Raw genomic sequence first — 22234 nt, forward strand, 5'->3', positions numbered from 1 at the left:
GTGTTTTGGCAGTGTGTCTGATCTCTCAGTAGAGACCTCTGAGAAAGCCCAGTAAGTTCCCTCCCTTCCTCTCTCCCTTCCAAACACATTAGCTAGTACAGTAAATGTTGAGCATGGATGCTTTCATGTCTACTCTCCTCGGTGACCCTAGCCTAGGTATTAAGGGGCTCACCCAAGTGCCTCGTTACCTGATTTAGAATGACCTGGACCTGACCAGAGATTGGCCTGACATTCTCACAGACAATAAGAGGTGTTATAATCTGTGCTTGACTTGATGTATACTGTATGTGTGGTCTGGGTTTATACCTTATCTGATGCTGTGATTTCCTATCCTCTCTTAGTCTGGACTTTTTCAGGTCACATGGATAGAAAAAAACACCTCACCGCATATACCTATAATACCCTGCATCTGACCTCTTCTGTCTCTCTGTCTCTGTCCCCCCCAGAGGGCCAGTATGACTTTCAAGGAGCATTGTGGGCTCCCCCCAGTGGCCAAGCTGAAGCAGTGCATCCAGACCCTGGCCACGCGGCTTCAGACCCCAGAGGGCCCTCCGGGGGCCAGCATGACCCTGAAGGATGGCTACCCCCACTTGGAGGCCCTGGGAAGCATCACTGACACCACGCGCAAACTACTGAGCCACTATGATATGGTAGGGAACGCATGGGGAGAGAGTGGTGTCAAGCCCACCTGCTCCTCTCCAGCTGTGTTTCCTCCCATAACTGGAGAGATGACTAGGAGAGAGATATAATTGAGACAGAGGACAGAGAGAGGACAGAGAGAGGACAGAGAGAAGACAGAGAGAGGGCGAGAGGACAGAGAGAGGGCGAGAGGACAGAGAGAGGGCGAGAGGACAGAGAGAGGACAGAGAGAGGGTGAGAGGACAGAGACAGGGCGAGAGGACAGAGAGAGGACAGAGAGAGGGTGAGAGGACAGAGACAGGGCGAGAGGACAGAGAGAGGGTGAGAGGACAGAGAGAGGACAGAGAGACCTATAGGCTACCTGGTCTGCAGAGAGAGGGCACAGAGTAGTAGACCAGAGAGGGGCTACAGAGAGAGGACTGGTCTGCAGGGCAGAGGACAGAGTAGTAGACAGAGAGGCTACCTGGTCTGCACACATAGTAGTAGACTTATAGGGGTGAGAGGACAGGCCTGCAGAGAGGACAGAGTAGTAGACAGATAGGCTACCTGGTCTGCAGAGAGAGGACACAGAGACAGGGCGAGTAGACAGAGAGAGGACAGAGAGGGGTGAGAGGACAGACCGAGGTCTGCACACAGAGTAGTAGACCTATAGGCTACCTGGTCTGCACACATAGTAGTAGACTTATAGGCTACCTGGCCTGCACACATAGTAGTAGACCTATAGGCTACCTGGTCTGCACACATAGTAGTAGACCTATAGGCTACCTGGTCTGCACACATAGTAGTAGACCTATAGGCTACCTGGCCTGCACACATAGTAGTAGACCTATAGGCTACCTGGTCTGCACACATAGTAGTAGACCTATAGGCTACCTGGTCTGCACACATAGTAGTAGACCTATAGGCTACCTGGCCTGCACACATAGTAGTAGACCTATAGGCTACCTGGTCTGCACACATAGTAGTAGACCTATAGGCTACCTGGCCTGCACACATAGTAGTAGACCTATAGGCTACCTGGTCTGCACACATAGTAGTAGACCTATAGGCTACCTGGTCTGCACACATAGTAGTAGACCTATAGGCTACCTGGCCTGCACACATAGTAGTAGACCTATAGGCTACCTGGTCTGCACACATAGTAGTAGATCTTTAGGCTACCTGGCCTGCACACATAGTAGTAGACCTATAGGCTACCTGGTCTGCACACATAGTAGTAGACCTATAGGCTACCTGGCGTGCACACATAGTAGTAGACCTATAGGCTACCTGGTCTGCACACATAGTAGTAGACCTATAGGCTACCTGGTCTGCACACATAGTAGTAGACCTATAGGCTACCTGGTCTGCACACATAGTAGTAGACCTTAGGCTACCTGGCCTGCACACATAGTAGTAGACCTATAGGCTACCTGGTCTGTATGCAAATGTAGGTATAGAAATGTGCCCATTTGAGGATCTGATACTATTTCTGATTGGCTTAACGCACCACCACTAAAGAGCTGTGGAGCTTCTCAAAGTAATGTTTTCTTCACCTCAAACAGCAAGAAAACAATTTTCATCTATTGAGAATGAAATTAGTTACTCAATGTATTTGTCTGTCTGTCTGTCCAGATGCTCATCTTGTCTGTCTGTCTGTCCAGATGCTCATCTGGTCTGTCTGCTTACCTGCCTGTCTGTCTGTCCGTCCAGAGGCTCATTTTGTCTGTCTGCCTGCCTGCCTGCCTGCCTGCCTGCCTGCCTGCCTGCCTGTCTGTCTGTCTGTCTGTCTGTCTGTCTGTCTGTCTGTCTGTCTGTCTGTCTGTCTGTCTGTCTGTCTGTCCAGAGGCTCATCTTGTCTGTCTGCCTGTCTGTCTGTCCAGAGGCTCATCTTGTCTGTCTGTCTGTCTGTCTGTCTGTCTGTCTGTCTGTCTGTCTGTCTGTCTGTCTGTCTGTCTGTCTGTCTGTCTGTCTGTCTGTCTGTCTGTCTGTCTGTCCAGAGGCTCATCTTGTCTGTCTGCCTGTCTGTCTGTCCAGACGCTCATCCAGTGTCTGTCTGCTTACCTGCCTGTCTGTCTGTCTGTCTGTCCAGAGGCTCATCTTGTCTGTCTGCCTCTGTCTGTCTGTCTGTCTGTCTGTCTGTCTGTCTGTCTGTCTGTCTGTCTGTCTGTCTGTCTGTCTGTCTGTCTGTCTGTCTGTCTGTCTGTCTGTCTGTCTGTCTGTCTGTCTGTCTGTCTGTCTGTCTGTCTGTCTGTCTGTTCAGACGCTCATCCAGTGTCTGTCTGTCCCTTCCAGATGATCTCAGCCCAGAAGCAGCTGATTGAGAAGGCAGACGCTGTGCAGGAGAGGATTGCACAGGTTCAGAGAGCTGGTGAGAGGAGGGGATGGAGGACAGATGGAGGAATATAAAATGAATGTCTAACCAGCCACAGTAATAACAAACCCTGGATCCTATCTTCAGGAATCTAGCAGTGTGATAATAATAACTAACTTGTAACTTCTAATAACTTAAGTGTTCTACTGAAGTGTGATTGAAGAGGTCCATCTTTTATATTGTATTGTGTACCCCTGTCAGAAGAGATATGCTGGCTCAAGTGCATTGCCCTATATGGGAGAAATGGAGAGAGGAAAGTATAGCTGGTCTTGATTTACCATACTAATAAACGTATATCTACCCCAGATGTCGGTCTAGATCATGAGCCTTAAAAGGAAAGAAACTACTCACATAAGAGCTTGAGACAAAAGGATAGTAATGGAAAAAGTGAATTTATTTTTATCCTCTGTTAAACTGTGACATTTAATTGAGCTAAATTATATAATAACATTTTTTCAAATTGAATGATATGGATTGTCTTTCTGTTACTTATCGCTAGCCTCAGCTCTCACTGACTCTTAATTTTGTCTCTGTCTCATTCACCTGTCCCTGTCTCGTCTCAGGAATGGAGTTTCACGAGGAGCTGCCCAGGCTGGGAGAGAAGGAGGGGCTGAAGGGGCGCAAGCATAGTAAAGCCCTGGAGAGTTTCACCTGGAACATCACTGTCCTCAAGGTACTCATGGAGGCACAATACACTTTGTCACCAAGGGGAAAATGTCTTGGACACATTTACGCTGCTGTATATTATATAAACACCCACCCTCTCTTTCGCTCTCTCTCTCTCTCCTTCCCTCCCTCCCTCTCTCTCCTTCCCTCCCTCCATCGCTCCCTCTCTCTCCTTCCCTCCATCGCTCCCTCTCTCTCCTTCCCTCCCTACCTACCTCCCTCCCTCTCTCCTTCCATCCCTCTCTCTCTCTATCTCTCTCTCTCTCTCTCCTTCCCTCCCTACCTACCTCCCTCCCTCCCTCTCTCCTTCCCTCCCTCCCTCCCTCTCTCCCTCTCTCCCTCTCTCCCTCCCTCCCTCTCTCTCTCTCTCTCTCTCTCTCTCTCTCCTTCCCTCCCTCCATCGCTCCCTCTCTCTCCTTCCCTCCCTACCTACCTCCCCTCCCTCCCTCTCTCCTTCCATCACTCTTTCTCTCCCCCCTCCCTCCCTCCCTCCCTCCCTCCCTCCCTCCCTCCCTCCCTCCCTCTCTCTCTCTCTCTCTCTCCTTCCTTCCCTCCCTCCCTCCCTACCTCCCTCCCTCCATCACTCCCTCTACAGGGTCAGTGTGATCTCCTGCATGGTGCCAAGGCAGACTCTCTGGATGCTCTGAGACAGTTGGCCCTGGCCTGTGAAGCCTGTGGCTTGACCTCTACCACCTCCTGCGGTCCCTCTGACCTCCTCTACACCCCTCACGGCAGGAGGGGCAGCACCCATGGCAATGGACGAATCTGACACACCCAACCTACCAGAGAGAGGGAGGGGGAGGGAGGGATGGAGTGGAAGAGATGGTGACACCCCCCAAAATCCCAAACTACGGGGAGGGAGGGAGGGGGTGGGGACAGAGAGAGAGTGGAATGGTAGAGAATAGAGGCCAGAGCCCTTTATCCAGAATAAAGTAGCAAGACTACTGAAGAATCGTTGCAGTAATTTGACACCCTCACTTTGTGTTCTTCAGTCCTGAGGCTTTTTAACAAAACATGAATGTTCTTACGTTACGTAAAAAACACGTGTGCTTATTTAACAATGTGAACTTGAACTTAATATAACTTTCTCAGTTTCTTTCTGATGGAAAACACGGACTAAATGAAAACATTTTCTCAATGTTTTTTTTGTTTCTCCCTAAAAGGGAATTGTGATTGTGAACACAAAACATTGTTCTGCTGTGAGGAAGAGTGGTGGTGACCTTTATTTTTATTTGATCTTTATTTAACCAGGCAAGTCAGTTAAGAACAAATTCTTATGTTCAATGACGGCCCAGGAACAGTGGGTTAACTGCCTGTTCAGGGGGAGAAAGACAGATTTGTACCTTGTCAGCTCGGGGGTTTGAACTTGCAATCTTCCGGTTACTAGTCCAACGCTCTAACCACTAGGCTACCCTATGTTAAAGTTATTTTCTTTATGGACCCTGTATACTGAACCTAATGTTTGGATTTTGCTCAACTCACCATTTCTGAGCACAGTGGTTTCAAGAACCTGTTTACGTTCTCCTTCCTAACATTTGAAGCCCAGAGAGTCTATGGAGGAGTCAATTACATTTTCCAGGAATTCACAAGCACACCTCAAGCGCCTGTTATACTCTGTTAGCCGGGGTTGTCTGCCCGCCTGAAGACTCTCCAGGTAGCCTAGTGGTCAGAGCGTTGGGCCAGTAACTGAGAGGTTGCTGTATCGAATCCCCGAGCTGACAAGGTAAAAATCTTTCCTTCTGCCCCTGAGCAAGGCAGTTAAGCCTCTGGGCGCCGTGGATGTCGATTAAGGTAGACCCTCGCACCTCTCTGATTGAGGGGTAGGGTTAAATGCAGAAGACACATTTCAGTTGAAGGCATTCAGTTGTACAACTGACTAGTTCTCCCCCTTCGCCACATGCATCCACCTAATTTATCCCTCGGAGGAACTGATGTAACGCTGCTGATGAGAGCCCTTCTCGTAGTGGATACAACGGGGGGCTTTCATTCAGGGATGGAGTGAAGGGTGACCCCCATGTCCAAGAGGACATGCTGAGGGACAATTGATTGATTAATTGTTTGTGTTAAAAAGGCTTGGTTGATTGATAGATGTGTATTTCTCTACTAGAGGACATTATTGGCATGGCTGTGTTACTATGAGGGACGTATAGGGGCCCCTTTCTCTAGGAGTTGACTGAAAGTATGTGCTGGGTTTGTCCCAGCTTAAAAAACTCACTCAGCTACTCTGACAAAGAACTACAAAAATGGCGCCACTAGGTGCGACTACTAACCTCGGTGTGTTTTTATGCTTTGCCCACTTCTGATGGAGTGTGGGACATTAAATGGGGTCTCCTGTGGCTCACAGGTAAACATTCCGTTCTAGCCTGGGGTAGGAGGTGATGTACCGTCCCTACAGTGATGGATAATAGAATGCTGCATGAGAAAGGCTATTAGCTAAATAAAACTCATGCCCTCATCATAGAACAGGTGCTAGTTCTAAAGCCTCGGCCTCTGCGTTAACCCTTTATGTGCATTTATGAACAAAACGACAGATGAGTCGTTCCACCAAAATAGAGCCTCTTGCATTTTATATAGAAATTGTGCACCAATATTGAATCTGAAAAGTCTATTATATTAAATGAAGTGCCCTTTTAATATAGACCACATGGAGAATTCAATATCTTTATAAGGAATAACGTGCCAAAGTGCCAAAATTCAGTGTTTTGACATGTCCCTTCGTGCACCCTCAGTTACTGCTAGGAAGATTTGAACCCACTTAAACCCAACATTTCTGCCAAGTTTTCAACATCATTGTTGAAGTCCTAGTTATTTTGTTGCTTTGACAAAGTCGATTCTGAAGATTATTATTGATTTAATGTGATTCATTTACGTCCGTCCCTCATTTTAAGGTCAACCCTGTTACCTGAACTGAACTCGGGTTTTCAAAATGGTGAAACTATTCCTTTTTCAAAAGAAACATTGACCATCTTATAGTCAAATCATAGTGTGAAAGCAGCTGGATCTACTCTTGTTTGGCCATTTTCTAGTGTTTTGGGGTGGGAAACTGAGTGGGTGGAGGATTTCGCGTCAACCCTTTTACCCACAGATAGCCCTGGTTAGAAATGTTTTAACAATTTAAAGCTTACGTTCACATGCCCCTCACAACAATCTTCCATTCCCCCTGTCACATGGGGATTCGTGACTGATTTAATATGAAATCATCAACCCTGATACTTTATTTGGCACATAACAGGTACTTACTATAGTAATGTTTTTATTTAAAACCTCTTGAGATGGAACGACCCAGATACAGAATGCAGAAGATTCCTGTCTAGCCTAATCTGCTCGACTGATGTGTTGATGTTTTTGCTGTGTTGAAAAGCTACAAATCTTAAATAAAACCTCTGATCGAACAACACTCTGGTCCAACGCCATAGTTCTTTACTTTACTATAATATAGTAACTCTCTGTAACCCTTAAAGACCATTTAGCAAGTTACATTTGGTTACATTTTTCTAATAAAAATAGAATACCCCCCCATGGTGTGACTTATGCTGCTGTGTTCAAAACAATGGCTGTGTTCAAGACAACTGGGAACTCGTTTATTTTGGGGGAAAACAGCTCCGACTAGGATGAAATTTCAAGTTGGACACACTGGCATCTTTCTAGAGTGCCAACTTTCCGACCTGAAGATCACTAACGTCGTGATTTGACCTCGTTTGACCTCGAGTTCCCGGTTGCCTTGATAGCCCCATTATACCGTCCCTTATAGCGATGTGTGTATGGGCTATGGTTGCATCCAAACGGGTACTGTATTCCCTACGTAGTGCATTACAACCCATGTCTGTCTGTCTGCTATCTCCTCTGACCAAGCATCCAAATGGGTACTGTATTCCCTACGTAGTGCATTACAACCCATGTCTGTCTGTCTGCTATCTCCTCTGACCAAGCATCCAAATGGGTACTGTATTCCCTACGTAGTGCATTACAACCCATGTCTGTCTGTCTGCTATCTCCTCTGACCAAGCATCCAAATGGGTACTGTATTCCCTACGTAGTGCATTACAACCCATGTCTGTCTGTCTGCTATCTCCTCTGACCAAGCATCCAAATGGGTACTGTATTCCCTACGTAGTGCATTTACAACCCATGTCTGTCTGTGTCTGCTATCTCCTCTGACCGAGCATCCAAATGGGTACTGTATTCCCTACGTAGTGCATTACAACCCATGTCTGTCTGTCTGCTATCTCCTCTGACCAAGCATCCAAATGGGTACTGTATTCCCTACGTAGTGCATTTACAACCCATGTCTGTCTGTGTCTGCTATCTCCTCTGACCGAGCATCCAAATGGGTACTGTATTCCCTACGTAGTGCATTTACAACCCATGTCTGTCTGTCTGCTATCTCCTCTGACCAAGCATCCAAATGGGTACTGTATTCCCTACGTAGTGCATTACAACCCATGTCTGTCTGTCTGCTATCTCCTCTGACCAAGCATCCAAATGGGTACTGTATTCCCTACGTAGTGCATTTACAACCCATGTCTGTCTGTGTCTGCTATCTCCTCTGACCAAGCATCCAAATGGGTACTGTATTCCCTACGTAGTGCATTTACAACCCATGTCTGTCTGTGTCTGCTATCTCCTCTGACCGAGCATCCAAACACATGTTTGTTTCATCCCGTCTCCATACACTCTTGTCACAGTATGTTGTCTTTGTAAAAAACAAATATAGAAGAGGATTTATTGAAGGGGATGACGAGTGTTTTAAAATGAATAAATATTATATTAAATGCCCCTAGCTTTAATTTTGATTCTGATTACCAATGTCACAGTTGTACCCTGACTAAATAAAACAATATTTTACTGACCATTAAATCGCCTAGTTTTCTTTCTGGTTTTCATCTAATCATTATGGAATCATAACATTGGTTCTCTCTAAAACGTTCTCTTAGAAAAGGAGGGAAAGAAAGATTAATTTTGAAGGTAATGGGTCTGAGCCTTGGTTTTGATGGCCAGTAGTAGTTAGGAATAATAGAGGTGTAGTTTGCCAGAACAGCCAGTAAGTGGAGGTGTTTATCAAGAGAACGAGGAATAATCCCTAGTAGGCTACTGCACTGAGCCCTTTCCTCAGGGTCACAGCTATCCCGTGGACTTTGGAAGTCCCTACTTTAGACCCTAACCTTAACCATAACCCTTACCTAACCTTAACCCTTACCTAACCTTAACCCTTACCTAACCTTAACCCTTACCTAACCTTAACCCCTACCCAAACCTTAACCATAACCCTTACCTAACCTTAACCCTTACCTAACCTTAACCCCTACCCAAACCTTAACCATAACCCTTACCTAACCTTAACCCTTACCTAACCTTATCCCTTACCTAACCTTAACCATAACCCTTACCTAACCTTAACCCTTACCTAACCTTAACCATAACCCTTACCTAACCTTAACCCTTACCTAAACCCTAACCATAACCCTTACCTAACCTTAACCCTTACCTAACCTTAACCCTTACCTAACCTTAACCCTTACCTAACCTTAACCCTTACCTAACCTTAACCCCTACCCAAACCTTAACCATAACCCTTACCTAACCTTAACCCCTACCCAAACCTTAACCCCTACCCAAACCTTAACCATAACCCTTACCTAACCTTAACCCTTACCTAACCTTATCCCTTACCTAACCTTAACCATAACCCTTACCTAACCTTAACCCTTACCTAACCTTAAACCCTACCCAAACCACAACCCTAACCTTAACCCCTACCCAAACCTTAACCTTAACCCTTACCTAACCTTAACCATAACCCCTACCCTAACCACAACCCTTACCTTAACCCCTACCCAAACCTTAACCATAACCCTTACCTAAACCTTAACCATAACCCCTACCCAAACCTTAACCATAACCCCTACCCTAACCACAACCCTAGCCTTAACCCCTACCCAAAACCTTAACCATAACCCTTACCTAACCTTAACCCTTACCTAACCTTAACCATAACTCCTACCCTAACCACAACTCTTACCTTAACCCCTACCCTAAGCTTAACCATAACCCTACCCAACCCTAGCCCCTACCCAAACCTTAACCATAACCATTACCCTTACCTAACCTTAACCACAACTCTTACCTTAACCCCTACCCTAAGCTTAACCATAACCCTACCTAACCCTAGCCCCTACCCAAACCTTAACCATAACCCTTACCTAACCTTAACCCTTACCTAACCTTAACCATAACCCCTACCCTAACCACAACTCTTACCTTAACCCCTACCCTAAGCTTAACCATAACCCTACCTAACCCTAGCCCCTACCCAAACCTTAACCATAACCCTTGCCTAACCTTAACCCTTACCTAACCTTAACCATAACTCCTACCCTAACCACAACCCTTACCTTAACCCCTACCCTAAGATTAACCATAACCCTACCTAACCCTAGCCCCTACCCAAACCTTAACCATAACCCTTACCTAACCTTAACCCTTACCTAACCTTAACCATAACTCCTACCCTAACCACAACTCTTACCTTAACCCCTACCCTAAGCTTAACCATAACCCTTACCTAACCTTAACCCTTACCTAACCTTAACCATAACTCCTACCCTAACCACAACTCTTACCTTAACCCCTACCCTAAGCTTAACCATAACCCTACCTAACCCTAGCCCCTACCCAAACCTTAACCATAACCCTTGCCTAACCTTAACCCTTACCTAACCTTAACCATAACTCCTACCCTAACCACAACCCTCTTAACCTTAACCCCTACCCTAAGCTTAACCATAACCCTACCTAACCCTAGCCCTACCCAAACCTTAACCATAACCCTTGCCTAACCCTAACCCCTACCTAACCTCAACCATAACCCTTGCCTAACCTTAACCCTTACCTAACCTTAACCTTAACCCCTACCCTAAGATTAACCATAACCCTACCTAACCCTAGCCCCTACCCAAACCTTAACCATAACCCTTACCTAACCTTAACCCTTACCTAACCTTAACCATAACTCCTACCCTAACCACAACTCTTACCTTAACCCCTACCCTAAGCTTAACCATAACCCTACCTAACCCTAGCCCCTACCCAAACCTTAACCATAACCCTTACCTAACCTTAACCCTTACCTAACCTTAACCATAACTCCTACCCTAACCACAACTCTTACCTTAACCCCTACCCTAAGCTTAACCATAACCCTACCTAACCCTAACCCCTACCCAAACCTTAACCATAACCCTTACCTAACCTTAACCCTTACCTAACCTTAACCATAACTCCTACCCTAACCACAGCCCTTACCTTAACCCCTACCCTAAGCTTAACCATAACCCTACCTAACCCTAGCCCCTACCCAAACCTTAACCATAACCCTTACCTAACCTTAACCCTTACCTAACCTTAACCATGACCCCCACCCTAACCACAACCCTTACCTTAACCCCTACCCTAAGCTTAACCATAACCCTACCTAACCCTATTCCCTACCCAAACCTTAACCATAACCATTACCCTTACCTAACCATAACCCTTACCTAACCTTAACCATAACCGCTACCCTAACCACAAATCTTACCTTAACCCCTACCCTAAGCTTAACCATAACCCTACCTAACCCTAACCCCTACCCTAATCTTAACCCCTACCTTAACCATTTTACAAGTCTACCCCAATGGGGGTAGGGACGTCCCAAGGATACCAGATAGCACAGGCCTTTTCCACAGTAAATAAGGCTAAATAAATGTCAATATTTCCTCAATGTTATTGAATGTTCAATACTCCACCTTGGCTGCTAATTATGCTGATTTATTTTCATATCAAGCTTATAAAGAGTGATGGTAATTACATTTTAAGCTTTACTTCAAAAGTACACTAATATGTTTTAGTCCTACAACAAGAATCAACACTGGCACGGGCCTGATGTCATAGAACTGAAAGAAAACATCACTTCTCTATCTCTCTCTTTCTCTCCCGCCCTCCCTCCTTCTCTCGTGGTCCTATGCACTGGGCGATGTCTCAGGGGATTGTGTGCAGCAGATGGGAGGTGATGGAACTCTGTGGTAGTGGAGGAGGAGACATGACAGGCCTGTCAGCTCCTAATGCAGGGGGAACATCTGGTTGCTGCTCACCCTATCACCACCCCTACACACACACACCTTCACTACCATCACCACAGGGTCCCCGGCAGGGCCCTTTAGCCTGGGGCCACTAGGGGCTACACAGGGCCATGCTGGGACTGGGGCCTCAGAGACACACAGCACAGGAGACGCCCTTTATATTTTAAAAGTGAAGGAATAGTGAAGTATAAGGTGTTGAATTATTTCACAGCTTTGAGGCCTAGTGTTAACTCCTGAGTTGGTCTATGTGCTAATAGTCTATCCTATATATGACGAGGTTGTAAGATGGGGAATGACAGAATCTGAATGTTGGTGCAAAGGAACTACTGAATGTTGGTGCAAAGGAACTACTGAATGTTGGTGCAAAGGAACTACTGAATGTTGGTGCAAAGGAACTACTGAATGTTGGTGCAAAGGAACTACTGAATGTTGGTGCAAAGGAACTACTGAATGTTGGTGCAAAGGAACTACTGAATGTTGGTGCAAAGGAACTACTGAATGTTGGTGCAAAGGAACTACTGAATGTTGGTACAAAGGAACTACTGAATGTTGGTGCAAAGGAACTACTGAATGTTGGTGCAAAGGAACTACTGAATGTTGGTGCAAAGGAACTACTGAATGTTGGTGCAAAGGAACTACTGAATGTTGGTGCAAAGGAACTACTGAATGTTGGTGCAAAGGAACTATTGAATGTTGGTGCAAAGGAACTACTGAATGTTGGTGCAAAGGAACTACTGAATGTTCAACTGTCTGGAAGCATTCCCGCTGGGCACAGCATGTCATTTCAACGTGGAAATGTGGGTAATATTGGTTTGAGACGTTGATCAGTGAGATGTTGGCCTTTATTCACCCACTCAAAAATCACAACAGTAAGTGTGTTGAATTCCTGATGTGTTGTCACTGTGCTTTCAACCATCTAAATGCACAACAGTGTTGAATTCCCGATGTGTTGTCATTGTGCTTTCAACTATCTAAAATCACAACAGTGTTGAATTCCCGATGTGTTGTCATTGTGCTTTCAACTATCTAAAATCACAACAGTGTTGAATTCCCGATGTGTTGTCACTGTGCTTTCAACCATCTAAATGCACAACAGTGTTGAATTCCCGATGTGTTGTCATTGTGCTTTCAACCATCTAAATGCACAACAGTGTTGAATTCCCGATGTGTTGTCATTGTGCTTTCAACCATCTAAAATCACAACAGTGTTGAATTCCCAATGTGTTGTCACTGTGCTTTCAACCATCTAAAATCACAACAGTGTTGAATTCCCGATGTGTTGTCACTGTGCTTTCAACCATCTAAAAAAGCACAACAAAGTTCAAATGGTTAAATACAACGTCAGAAGTTTTTTATTTCTTGTGTTCCACTGTGCTTCATCTAACAGCACAACCAAAGGGGCAAAACAACAAAGGATTGCAGTTGAGATGACATTGAAAGTACATAGTGCAAGTCATAAATGCTGTTTGCGATCCTGTGCAGATTCATATAGCCACTGTGAAGATTTCCACAGACCTGGGACCCTTGCATGCTATCTTGAACATACACCTTTCTATAATTACATAAGAAGACATTTAGAGTTCTAGTAACCTGGAAGTGACCATGGATGTGTTACCCATTCTACGGTTGAATAAGTACTGTTACATTAGTTTGTGGGATAGTCTTAAGTTTGGGCTGTTTATTGTATTTCAAAAGTAGTATTGAACTGTGTTTGGGTGACAACACAACCAAATATCAACATTTAAAAGAGATGCATCTAATGCTAGGATAGTTTCATCAGAACCACTGGCTGAATCCTATAGCTTAAATGTAGACTGAGCGATGTGACCTAGATGCAGAAAGTAAACAGCACAGTAGTGGGTCAATCTCCGCAACAATTAAGAGCGTTGGCTCAACTTCTCCACTGTTTTGGTGACCTGGCTACCACACCATGAACAGCGTGAACAACGTGAAGCGAAACCGTGCACATACGCAGATAGTGTGAGAGAGAAGTCTTGTATCTCTCTCATCTCAATATCTGCCTGTTGGTTGTGAACACAACCAAATATCAACATTTGAAGGAAATGTATCTCTGACTTTTCAATTCCAGTTTGACTACAAATTAATAATTTAATATGTTGGATTCAAGTCTCCATCTCAACCAAGAATATAAGTTTAAGAATAGGATTAAATCAAATCAAACTTTGTTTAAAGTGCATTTTAAGTTTGATTTTATTTCGTCTTATTCTTTAAATTGATGTTGGGTTGAGCTGGACATGGGAATACAACATATCAATGATTAGTTTGTAGACAAACTGGAATTTAAGCCAGACTAAGTCAGTGAACCAGATGGAACTATTTCCATCTTCCAGTTCCATCAATTAATAATAGATATGTTAGACTGACATCTCCACCAAAAATACAAGTTAAGGAATAGGACTACGTCAAATCCAACTTCATTTTAAACTGCATTTAAAGTTAGATTAGATTTAGTCCTATTCTTTAACTGATTTTGAATATGGAGATGTGAATCCAACATATTATTACCTTCAACCAAACTTCAACCAAACTTCAACCAAACTTCAACCAAACTTCAACCAAACTTCAACCAAACTTCAACCAAACTTCAACCAAAATTAAACCAAAATTCAACCAAACTTCAACCAAACTTCAACCAAAATCCACCAAAGCTGTTAAACCCTAGGCCTATATGTAGTGTTAAACCCTAGGCCTATATGTAGTGTTAAACCCTAGGCCTATATGTAGTGTTAAACCCTAGGCCTATATGTAGTGTTAAACCCTAGGCCTATATGTAGTGTTAAACCCTAGGCCTATATGTAGTGTTAAACCCTAGGCCTATATGTAGTGTTAAACCCTAGGCCTATATGTAGTGTTAAACCCTAGGCCTATATGTAGTGTTAAACCCTAGGCCTATATGTAGTGTTAAACCCTAGGCCTATATGTAGTGTTAAACCCTAGGCCTATATGTAGTGTTAAACCCTAGGCCTATATGTAGTGTTAAACCCTAGGCCTATATGTAGTGTCCATTTTAGTTGAACCCTGGGTGGAATTTAAAACAATACATTTACATTACATTTAAGTCATTTAGCAGACGCTCTTATCCAGAGCGACTTACAAATTGGTGCATTCACCTTATGACATCCAGTGGGACAGTCACTTAACAATAGTGCATCTAAAACTTAGGGGGGGTGGGGTGAGAGGGATTACTTAACCTATCCTAGGTATTCCTTAAAGAGGTGGGGTTTCAGGTGTTGATGACTTTTCAAATGCTATCAAAGCACAACTAGGCTGGTCTTGGTAAAAGTCCTGGATGGGAGAGCAAATGGATAGATGCAGATAGATTAACTCTCTTCAGCCTATAGTTTTTTTCTGATCACTGATATAATTTGAAGATCTGACATTGTTTCAATGGTGCAAATTCAACATATTTTCTACAATATTTGTCTATGTTGAAAATTGGTTGAAATGTAACCCTTAAAACCGCAGTTTTAGTTGATTACTTTTTAAAAATCCAATGTTTTTTTCCACGTAGATTCAACGTCACAATATACTGACAAATTACGTTGAAACGTTAGTTCAACCAATTAGTGCCAAATGAATTTCTGTATTATCACTTCATCAAACGTTACAAGGCGCTAAACAACTAACTACCAACCAATGAAAACACTGCCCATTATTCTAGTTGGGCAGTGCAGAAAACACATTATTCTAGTTAGGCAGGGCAGAAAACACATTATTCTAGTTGGGCAGGGCAGAAAGCACATTATTCTAGTTAGGCAGGGCAGAAAGCTGTTGTCGTGAAAAGACAAAGCGAGCCGTTTAACGCGCACGAGGCTGGACCTTCGCGTCACACAGCGCTAGAGCACCCGTTTATTTTAGCTTGGAGAGAGAACCACTTGTAGTTAGTTTAATTACAGGCTTCCAGGAGAAGCAATTTCACAGTGATTGAGGTAAGGAAAAAAGATCACCCCTTAAAAGTCTGTAAATTGCATCTTATTTGTCCCTCTCAACTACAACAAAAGACACGTTGACAATAGCGCCGCATGTCCCCCCCCATAGAGAGGACGCAATGACCAATTACCAGATCCATTACCTGAGCTGCATTAAGATGGCATTGAGGAGTGACGTGGGGGCATTTGATTGAAAAGTTTCTCAGATAAAGTTTCCTTCAAAGCAGTGGTTTACAGGCTATTGAACCTTGATGTTCATTAACCTCGTATCTTTGTCCATCCTGCTTCACCTCAAGTCAGTCTTCCCAGACAGTTTCCCTCTCCATCTTTAGCCTGTCTAGTTCTTTTTCTTCTAAAATATGAATGTCAATGATAACACTTTTAGATGTATATCCTCCCTCACACTAGACCAATCAAAAATACAATCTAGTGTCCAAGCCTCACAGCCACTTCAACTCATCAATGTAGTGCTATACCTGGAGAGATTTATCAGCATCTCCTCTGTCTGATAGACTCCCCAAAGCATCTCGTCCTGACCCCTGAGTCTGAATAATGACATGGTCAATCTACCTGGGGATGTAGGCTATATCACACAGTGAGTGACTCCTTATTTCAATCCCAAATCATATTCTATTGTGTGAGGCGGCAGAATGAGCGTTGGAGAGTGAGCCGTTTTAGTAACTGCCAGTGAGGATGAGTTTTGCAGCTCCCTGACCCCTCCCCTTCCTGGGTGCGTGGACTGCATCCCCACTGACTGTAGGATACCTGTGCAATCAGATGCCACACAGAGGTATTGTATCATAATCACTATCATTCACATGCTCTGCCCAGCTCTCTCTTTCCTCTGATTTTCTCCCCTCCTTCATTATCTCTCTGTCTCTGTCTCTGTCTCTGTCTCTGTCTCTCTCTCTGTCTCTTGTCTCTCTCTCTCTCTGTCTCTCTCTCTCTGTCTCTGTCTCTCTCTCTCTCTGTCTCTGTGTCTCTGTCTCTGTCTCTGTCTCTGTCTCTGTCTCTGTCTCTGTCTCTCTCTCTCTGTCTCTGTCTCTCTCTCTCTGTCTCTCTCTGTCTCTGTCTCTCTCTCTCTGTCTCTCTCTCTCTCTCTGTCTCTGTCTCTTGGTCTCTCTCTCAATTCAATTCAATTCAATTCAAGGGCTTTATTGGCATGGGAAACATGTGTTAACATTGCCAAAGCAAGTGAGGTGTGTCTCTCTGTCTCTCTCTCTCTGTCTCTCTCTCTCTCTGTCTCTCTCTCTCTCTCTCTCTCTCTCTCTCTGTGTCTCTCTGTCTCTCTCTCTCTCTCTCTGTGTCTCTGTGTCTCTCTCGTTCTCTCTCTCTCTCTCTCTCTCTCTCGTTCTCTCTCTCTCTCGTTCTCTCTCTCTCTCTCTCTCTCTCTCTCTCTCTCTCTCTCTCTCTCTCTCTCTCTCTCTCTCTCTCTTTCATCAGCTACTCTCTCACTGTCATCTCTTCTTCCAACTTGCTGTTTTCTTTTATCTGTATCTGTGATCATTTAGTTGAAAATGTGTTTCTTCTCCCAAGTGTGACTTTAGATGTTTTAAACTGCAATATGTTACTTTTTGGACGAGCCTACCAATATGTTACTTTTTGGACGAGCCTACCAATATGTTACTTTTTGGGCGAGCCTACCAATATGTTACTTTTTGGGCGAGCCTACCAATATGTTACTTTTTGGGCGAGCCTACCAAATTCACACACAAGCAAGTCTAAGAGCGGTAGATCTGTTCTATGTGCACTATTTCTATGCTTCCTCTCAATCATTGTACACCAGCTTCAAACAGCTGAAAATCCAATATTTGTGGTTATGTAAAATAAATTTAATGGCAGTTTAGATGGTACAATGATTCTCTACACTATTTATTTATTTATTTAACTAGGCAAGTCAGTTAAGAACAAATGATTATTTACAATGACAGCCTACCTTGTCAGCTCAGGGATTTGATCCAGAAACCTTTCGGTTACTGGCCCAACGCTCCAAACTACTAGCTACTTGCCGCTCTATACTTGCTTGTTTTATCACATAAACTGACATTTGAATTTTAGCAAGCAGGAAATGGCGGAGCGATTTCTGCATAGGAACTGTTAAATGATATACCTTGTCGTTTTCTATATTTCTCTCTCTCTCTTTTTCTCTCTCTACCTCACCCTAATTGTTCTCTCTCCCCTTGACATCTCTCTTTCTCCCACCATCCCTCTCTCTCCTTCTCTATGTATTGAGGAGATAGGTAGTGGTTGTTGTTAATGGCCCGTGCTGCTTTAATTGCGTCGTAAATGTTGCAAACAGGGTTCCGACTGTGTGTTTAATGAACAGGTACCACTCCATGATTATGGCAATCTTAGCCCCCTCAGGCCCCACTCTATCACACACACACACACACACACACACACACACACACACACACACACACACACACACACACACACACACACACACACACACACACACACACACACACACACACACACACACACACACACACACACACACACACACACACACACACACACACACACACACACACACACACACTGTCCCTGGCCCCATAAAAGTACAGACAAAGGCAATTTGAGCAGGGCCTCTGCAGGATACTGGTAGATTAAAGAGAGAGAAAACAAAGGAAGATGACTGGTCCCCCCTGGAGTCATTGTGAAAGATGAGCTTGGGAAATGATTGCTGGTTAGTTTATCTGGCAGTGAAGCTTCAATTCATGTGTGTGTGTCTAACTTTTCACATCTTATCACACATGTCATCATCAAGTCTGTGTCTTCCCATTTAAATGTCCTTTTCCTCCTTCTCTCATTTATGTGAGTTCTTCATTCTGTTTTTAGAGATCATTCTATATATCACATAATTCAGTCTCCATCCCTCTGCTCCTCCCCTCTTCCTCTCCTCCTCTCTCTCCCTCCATCTGGCGTGTCTTGTCTATCCTGAGGCAGGAGTCAGAAACGCTTTCTTTACAGACTACCGACGCTGATACAAGATGACAGCTACCGCTCACACACACTCCCATTCACACACACACTCCCATTCACACACACTTGCACGCACACGTACACATGCACATCACACAATTGTACATTTAAATAAAATAGTCTTTCTAATCTAAACCAAAGATAACTTCTCCAGAATTCTATCGGAGTAGGAGGGGCCCTCAGCCTGTGTACGGGGATTGGATGGAGGTACAGGGTGGAGTAAGGTGGCAGGGACAGGGAAGCAGGTCACAGTCTAGTAGTAAGAGTGGAGAGAGAAAAGAGAAAGACTGCAGTGCAGGCAAGGCAGTGGGACTTGGAGCCGCCTTGCCCTGGGCAGACAGACAGGTCCACTGCTCTGTTCTGCTCTGTTCTGCTCTGTTCTGCTCTGCTCTTATCTGCTCTGTTCTGCTCTGCTCTTATCTGCTCTGTTCTGCTCTGCTCTGTTCTGCTCTGCTCTTATCTGTTCTGCTCTGCTCTTATCTGCTCTGCTCTGTTCTGCTCTGCTCTGTTCTGTTCTGTCTGTTCTGTTCTGCTCTGTTCTGTTCTGCTCTGCTCTGCTCTGCTCTGCTCTGCTCTGCTCTGCTCTGCTCTGCTCTGTTCTGTTCTGCTCTGCTCTTATCTGCTCTGCTCTGCTCCGCTCTTATCTGCTCTGTTCTGCTCTGCTCTGCTCTTATCTGCTCTGCTCTGCTCTGCTCTTATCTGCTCTGTTCTGCTCTTATCTGCTCTGCTCTGCTCTTATCTGCTCTGCTCTTATCTGTTCTGCTCTTATCTGCTCTGTTCTGCTCTTATCTGCTCTGCTCTTATCTGTTCTGTTCTGATCTGCTCTGTTCTGCTCTTATCTGCTCTGCTCTGTTCTGCTCTTATTAGCTCTGTTCTGCTCTTATCTGCTCTGCTCTTATCTGTTCTGTTCTGTTCTGATCTGCTCTGTTCTGCTCTTATCTGCTCTGCTCTGCTCTTATCTGCTCTGTTCTGCTCTTATCTGCTCTGTTCTGCTCTTATCTGCTCTGCTCTTATCTGTTCTGTTCTGCTCTTATCTGCTCTGTTCTGCTTTTATCTGCTCTGCTCTTATCTGTTCTGTTCTGCTCTTATCTGCTCTGTTCTTATCTGTTCTGTTCTGTTCTGATCTGCTCTGCTCTGCTCTGCTCTTATCTGCTCTGTTCTGCTCTTATCTGCTCTGCTCTTATCTGTTCTGTTCTGATCTGCTCTGCTCTGCTCTTATCTGCTCTGTTCTGCTCTGCTCTTATCTGTTCTGTTCTGCTCTTATCTGCTCTGTTCTGATCTTATCTGCTCTGTTCTGCTCTTATCTGCTCTGTTCTGCTCTTATCTGCTCTGCTCTTATCTGTTCTGTTCTGATCTGCTCTGCTCTGCTCTTATCTGCTCTGTTCTGCTCTGCTCTTATCTGTTCTGTTCTGCTCTTATCTGCTCTGTTCTGCTCTTATCTGCTCTGTTCTGCTCTTATCTGCTCTGTTCTGTTCTGATCTGTTCTGTTCTGATCTGCTCTGTTCTGTTTTGGTTGTATACATATCTGGCCATTTGTTTAAACGTGCCGATTCCTGAATAATGTGTCTCCCAGTCTCACAGGCAGGCAGACCCAGGCCCCTGTAGCAGCCTACACCGAGAGAGGAAAGGGTGTCCTGGCCCCTGCCAGATGCCCTCCTAAAATTACCAGGACCCCTGCAAGGTGGCGTCAGGCTTCCCTGGCTTGTCCGTCCCGAAGGACGCAATCAGGGTGTCCCACTGACCGTCGAAAGGAGCAGGAGGGTGGGGAGGTAGGGTGACGGGTGATGGGGTCTGGTCTCTATGAGCCTGGGCTTTGACATGGCCAGGTAGTGGGCTAATTCATTAAACCAGGCACCTAATATAAACAGCCATTCATTTCAGCCTCTGACAGTGGACGCCTTCTGGACAATGTGAAGCGCCCGAATATGTAACTGCCATACTGATGAGTCTGTTTGTGTATGAGAGGAAAAGTGGAATGTAATGTTTTTGTGTATGAGGTCAGAGAGGTGAGACTAAGCAGAGGTTTTCACCAAGTCGAACACAGTTTATGGAAAAGCTGGGATTTACCTCGTAGTGAAATGTTAAATTAGAGTATTTTCTGCTGCAGCTCTGGATTAAAAATACAACATGGATAAAGGTACATTGTTAGATGGCTATAATACAGACACACACACACACACACACACACACACACACACACACACACACACACACACACACACACACACACACACACACACACACACACACACACACACACACACACACACACACACACACACACACACACACACACACACACACACACACACACACACACACACACACACACACACACACACGTATATCTCATATGTATACGTATATACTATACTCTATATAATCTACTGCATCTTTATGTAATACATGTATCACTAGCCACTTTAAACTATGCCACTTTGTTTACATACTCATCTCATATGTATATACTGTACTCTATACCATCTACTGCATCTTGCCTATGCTGCTCTGTACCATCACTCATTCATATATCTTTATGTACATATTCTTTATCCCTTTACACTTGTCTGTATAAGGTAGTAGTTGTGGAATTGTTAGGTTAGATTACTCGTTGGTTAGTACTGCATTGTCGGAACTAGAAGCATAAGCATTTCGCTACACTCGCACTAACATCTGCTAACCATGTGTATGTGACAAATAACATTTGATTTGATTTGACACACACACACACACACCCCTCACTCACTTACACTCACTCACTCACTCACTCACTCACTCACTCACTCACTCACTCACTCACTCACTCACTCACTCACTCACTCACGCACACACTCACACACTCACTCACTCACACACTTACACTCACACACACACAGAGAACGGCAACTATGTCTAGTCTACCTGCTGTGCACAATTGCAAACATCGATCTTCTCATCTTTATCTCCATTTCTCCTTACCACAGACAGGGAGAGATACAAGAAGTGAGTGATAGTCAGAATGGTACTAGATCGGTGCGCTGACACAAATAGATGGTCTCAGTGTCTGTATTGGGGCAGCAGGTAGCCTAGTGGTTAGAGCGTTGGACCAGTGACCGAAAGGTTGCAAGATTGAATCCCTGAACTGACAAGGAAAAAATCTGTCGTTCTGCCCCTGAACAAGGCAGTTAACCCACTACTCCTAGGCTGTCATTGCAAATAAGAATTTGTTCTTCAAAATATCAATTCAGTTTTATCTTGACTAATTTGACACTATCATTTCCCCCCATACAAAAACTCCTCACTTGCTTAATAGTGAATGATCTGCTTAATGTGGACAGATTTTTGGCAGAGTAAACCCTCTTGCTTCGCCTCTTCCTCTCTGTGTATACCTGAGACTGAGGTTTGAATGTAATAAAAATCCTTTAGCAGCCTGGTGAATCTGCGTTATTTCAGTTTAAATAACACACAAAGATGCAGGGTTTCTGTTGGTTTTGACGATTCCATGAACATCAGGAACATCGAGCCATCTGAGGAAATCTCAA

General features: G+C 44.4%; 1 protein-coding gene across 1 annotated transcript in view; it reads left to right on the forward strand.

The window, feature by feature from the left end:
• The window catches only part of LOC124048249 (inactive phospholipase C-like protein 1), a 163471-nt gene extending 156416 nt beyond the window's left edge, over positions 1-7055 (forward strand). Inside the window, exons 7-10 of the mRNA XM_046368852.1 lie at positions 447-650; positions 2914-2989; positions 3556-3665; positions 4254-7055. Coding sequence (XP_046224808.1) covers positions 447-650; positions 2914-2989; positions 3556-3665; positions 4254-4427 — 564 coding nt within the window. The 3' untranslated portion in view covers positions 4428-7055. The remainder of the gene's footprint in view (positions 1-446; positions 651-2913; positions 2990-3555; positions 3666-4253) is intronic.
• Positions 7056-22234: the final 15179 nt, after the last annotated feature.

Source organism: Oncorhynchus gorbuscha, linkage group LG01 (genome assembly GCF_021184085.1).
Source record: "Oncorhynchus gorbuscha isolate QuinsamMale2020 ecotype Even-year linkage group LG01, OgorEven_v1.0, whole genome shotgun sequence".
Lineage (NCBI taxonomy): Eukaryota > Metazoa > Chordata > Actinopteri > Salmoniformes > Salmonidae > Oncorhynchus > Oncorhynchus gorbuscha.